We start from the raw sequence: 4034 nt of genomic DNA, 5'->3' as shown, positions 1-4034 counted from the left end.
TGGGCGAAGCAGTCAAGGCCAGGCAGTGGCGGGCGCGGGCCGACGCAGTTAGGCACGGGCGGGTACTGGGGTGAGCGCGAGCGGAAGGGGAGGCTCAATGGGCGCAGCAGGGCCGCCGGAACGGGGCCACGAGGGCCGGTGCTGGAGCAGGGCTGCGCGGGCGGGGCGCTGCGGCAGTAAAGCAACGCAGGCGGCCCGGGCACATGCGAGGGAAGAGGAGCGCTGGGCAAGTTCAGCAAGCGCCAGCGCAGCCCCGAGCAGCAGCCGGCGCGGTCGTTCGAGAGCAGCGGCATGGGGAGGCGAGGCCATGGAAGGGCGCGAGCAGGTCGCGGTTGGCAATGGCGAGCGGCCGCAGCGGGAGTCAACAGCAGCGCTAGAGCAGAGTCGGCAGCGGCGCGACAGCGGTCAGTGACAGTAGTGGCAGCAGGCGGGCGCGGTGACATGCACGCGTGGGCGACGGAGAGGCATGGCCAGGGAGGGGTGTGGAGCCGAGCTCCCTGTCACCGCGGTCGTCGGGAGGAGGACCCACGCCTAGGCCTCGGCGGCCGCGGGGTCGCCGGAGGAGTGACTGGCGTGGCGCAGCCACGAGTGGCGTGAGGCGGTGGAGTTCCACGCCGAGGTGCTCGGGCGGCACCTCGCCGACGGCCTCCTCGGGCCGTCCTCCTGCGCGGTCTGCCTCGGCGGGGCCCAGCAGGCGCTCGCGCTGCGGGAGCTCGGCGTGGCCGGGGCTGTCGCCGTCGCGAGGAGGCGCTCCCCGCCGCTCGCAGTCGCCTTCGGTTGGAGAGAGAGAGAAAGAGAGAGGGAAAAAAACCTGACAAGGGGGCCCCACCCAGGTCAAAACCGCTGTTGACTAGTGCCACATCAGCAGTGGGTGGAGAAAAACCAGCCGGGGGGGTGTTTAGTTCGGTTTGGGTTTGTTTGGGGGGTAAAAGAAGCGGAAAAATAGATCAGGGGGTAAAGTGAACCACACACTTTATTCAGGGTAGTAAAATGGACTTTTTTCTTTCAGTTTTCTGGAAGTTTTTACTATGCGTAGCAGCATATGAAACCTCTTTGGGGAACAACCAATCTCCTTATGGTACATGCATATTTAACTTTTTGGATGAAAAAAAATGTATATACTTCTTTCTTAAGTTGGCCTAGTGGAATCTGCATTACCAAATAAGATAGTTGACCTCAAATGCATCCACTTACAGAGATAGTGTTACTAGATCTGTCAGGTAGCAACTAAAGATGTATGAACTGAATAAAGTGTTGTGACTCTGTTTCTGCCCTCTGCCGTACTAGGTTTGTTTCTCACCGCACGTCATGTCGAGAGTACATCAGAAGCATTCTAGGAGAAGGAAACACCGTTTCTTCCACGGGCTTAGCAGGAAGATGTGATCCCACCTCATGATTTCTGATCAGGAGATACCCTTAGCGCCATGGGGGAGTGATTACTTGCGAAATGAAGAATGCTCCAAGATTTAGCTATGGCGACGAAACGGGGTAGAATTTCGCAGAAGCAACCCACCGATTCGCTGATGCCATTCAGGAGTTGCAGAAGATTGTGCGTGCTTGGGAAAAGCAGTTACTAGTACGTAGTGCACGAGCACGTCAGCTAATGGGTGTTGTAAATTCGAAGCTACTGGTCTGGTCGTGTAATTTGCCAGTGGGAAGTGCGCTTCACAATATGTAATGCACTTCAGGTTAACAATCTGCAGGCTTTTGCAGGTCCTAGCTCTGGTAAACTACTGCTGCTTCATTTTTCGTCGAGAGGATCAAGTCTTAGATGGTGTTTGGTTCTCTGGTCCTAGGACTTTTTTAGTCCCAACTAAAAAGTCTCTAGTCCCTAAAAAATCCCTTCCTGTTTGTTTTTAGAGACTAAAAAGTCTCTAATCCCTTCCTAGAGTTTATTAAATGACCATATTGTCCCTAGTATATAGAAAAATAACAATCAAACAACATCATAGGGTAGCGCGTTAATGGGTGCATGTAGAGGCATTGTTAAAAAAGTCCCAAAAAAAAGAGTCTTCTTCATTTAGTACCAAATGCTTAGTTTAGTCCCTAAAAAGTCCCTCCCGTTTGGTAAAAAAGTCTTTAAGAGAGACCTTTTCTAATTCCTACGTAAAAAAGTCCCTAGAAACAAACACCCCCTTACTCTGCTCGTTTTCACTCAAGCCATGCCCATGGCGCATAGTAATTGCAGCCCTTAGTGTTCTACACCTGCCAATTAAGCAAAAAAATACATCATGCAAACATGACAATGGTTAAAAAAAACATGGTTGGAAAGATCAAAATTTCAAGCCATGTGCCCCAAACCAACAGACCAGCCTGACCCAAGTCAGGACCAAAATGTGTTGACTGGAAACTGATTCTTTTCTTGGAACCGACATTCCCCCAGCAACTCAACCGGTGTGGTCCCAGGGCACGCACACAGCCACACACATCGCCGTACCTGAAACGCTGAAATGATAAAACTGCATGCATGACTGTAATGGGCATATATAGACAGAGAAAAGTATGCCCCAGCCCACAGTAGAGAAATTTCAAGAGGTGATCAGACAGGAGGATAGCTTTTTCCTCTATCTGGAAGGGCACCAAAGGGAGAGACAAGGTTGACACCAATGGTGCCACCTCCTGTGACAAGCGCGCTACTACTCACACACACGCTTTGGACTTTGGCTACAACCAAGTAAGCGCAACCAAACAGTAGCAAACTCACCACACACACACACGCACACTGGTTGCTGCACCATGCACTGCCCATTGCATTTGTCATGCGGTGCAGGGTGCACTACCAGTTCGAGGCTTAGGGACCACACTACCATCGAACCCTACAAGTTCCAGACATGGACATGCTTCCACATATGCTTCTAACTGTAAGTAACTAGTGGTACTAGCTAGTAGATGGATAGATAGATAGGATCATGCATAGGACAATGACGGGAGCACTAGGCTCTCACATGTAAGGGGCGCGGAGAGTGAGCTCCAGGGAGGTGCCGGCGTCCTGGATGGGCATCATCATCATCATCTGCTGCTGGTTGCCGCTGCTGTTGTAAAAGCTGTGCTGCTGCTCGTGCTGTTCTTGCAGCAGCTGATGATGGACGACTGCCATGGCGTTGGCGTTGCTGGCGGCGGCAGCTTCCCACCACTGCGAGCTGTTGGGCTGGAGATGGTAGCTGCTGCCGTTGAAGTCGTCGGCGCTTTCTTGCCGGCCTCCGCCGGTCGGGAAGAGCGGGAGCTCCCGCGGCGGGGGCATTGGCGGCGTCTGGTTGGTGGAGAAAGGGAAGCTCGCAGCTGGCCACGGCGTAGGTGCTGCTGCGGCGGCGCCGCCGTGGTTGCCCGCTCCCGCCGTGCTCCTCGCGCCCATGTAGTCCTGCCGTGCGTCGATCCAACAGGCCAGATGTACATTAGCTGATTACCATGCATGCATGTGCAAATTAAAATTCGATCTACCGATCGATCGCAATGTGGCAGTGCGTGTGTGTGTAAATCCAGCTTGATTGGTTACCTGCAGGGTGCTGTCTCCCCAGCAAGTAGTAGTAGTGGCGCTCGCATCTGGATGGACAGCCGCGCCTCTACCGGCGCAGCTGCCGGCGCCGTACAAGCCGGCCGCCGCACCTGCACGCACGTCGCGAGTGTTGTTATAGTTGGGACTCGAGGCAAAGCCACGCGAGACAAGAATCAGGTCAAGTGCAGCGCGCGCGAGAGAGAGAGAGAGAGAGAGAGAGGACGTGATGTGCGAGTAAGTACCGGAGGGGGAGAGGGCGAGGACGTCGGCGGCGGTGGCGGTGGCGAGGGGGGAGCCGTTGACGTCGACGCCGAGGCGCTTCTTCTGGCGCTCGCGGGCCTTGTGGTTCTGGAACCAGTAGAAGACGTTCTTGCCCTCGATCCGGCCGTACTGCCGGAGCCGGGCCGCGATCCGCTGGATCTGCTCCGCCGTGGGCGACCGGATGCCGCAGTCGTAGTAGAGGTCCTTGAGGATCTTGACCTGCTCCGGCGTGGGCGTCCACCGCGCGCCGCTCGGCCGGACGGGCGCGGTCGTCGTCGTC

General features: G+C 55.4%; 1 protein-coding gene across 1 annotated transcript in view; it reads left to right on the top strand.

Annotated features, from left to right (window-relative positions):
* LOC119356694 (U11/U12 small nuclear ribonucleoprotein 25 kDa protein-like) overlaps window positions 1-1755 on the top strand; it is a 5118-nt gene extending 3363 nt beyond the window's left edge. Inside the window, exon 4 of the mRNA XM_037623671.1 lies at window positions 1288-1755. Coding sequence (XP_037479568.1) covers window positions 1288-1383 — 96 coding nt within the window. The 3' untranslated portion in view covers window positions 1384-1755. The remainder of the gene's footprint in view (window positions 1-1287) is intronic.
* The last annotated feature ends 2279 nt before the right edge of the window (window positions 1756-4034 follow it).

Source organism: Triticum dicoccoides, chromosome 2A (assembly GCF_002162155.2).
Source record: "Triticum dicoccoides isolate Atlit2015 ecotype Zavitan chromosome 2A, WEW_v2.0, whole genome shotgun sequence".
Taxonomy (NCBI): domain Eukaryota; kingdom Viridiplantae; phylum Streptophyta; class Magnoliopsida; order Poales; family Poaceae; genus Triticum; species Triticum dicoccoides.
The sequence above is the reverse complement of the archived record's forward strand: the minus strand, read 5'-3'. Positions and strand labels throughout refer to the sequence as shown.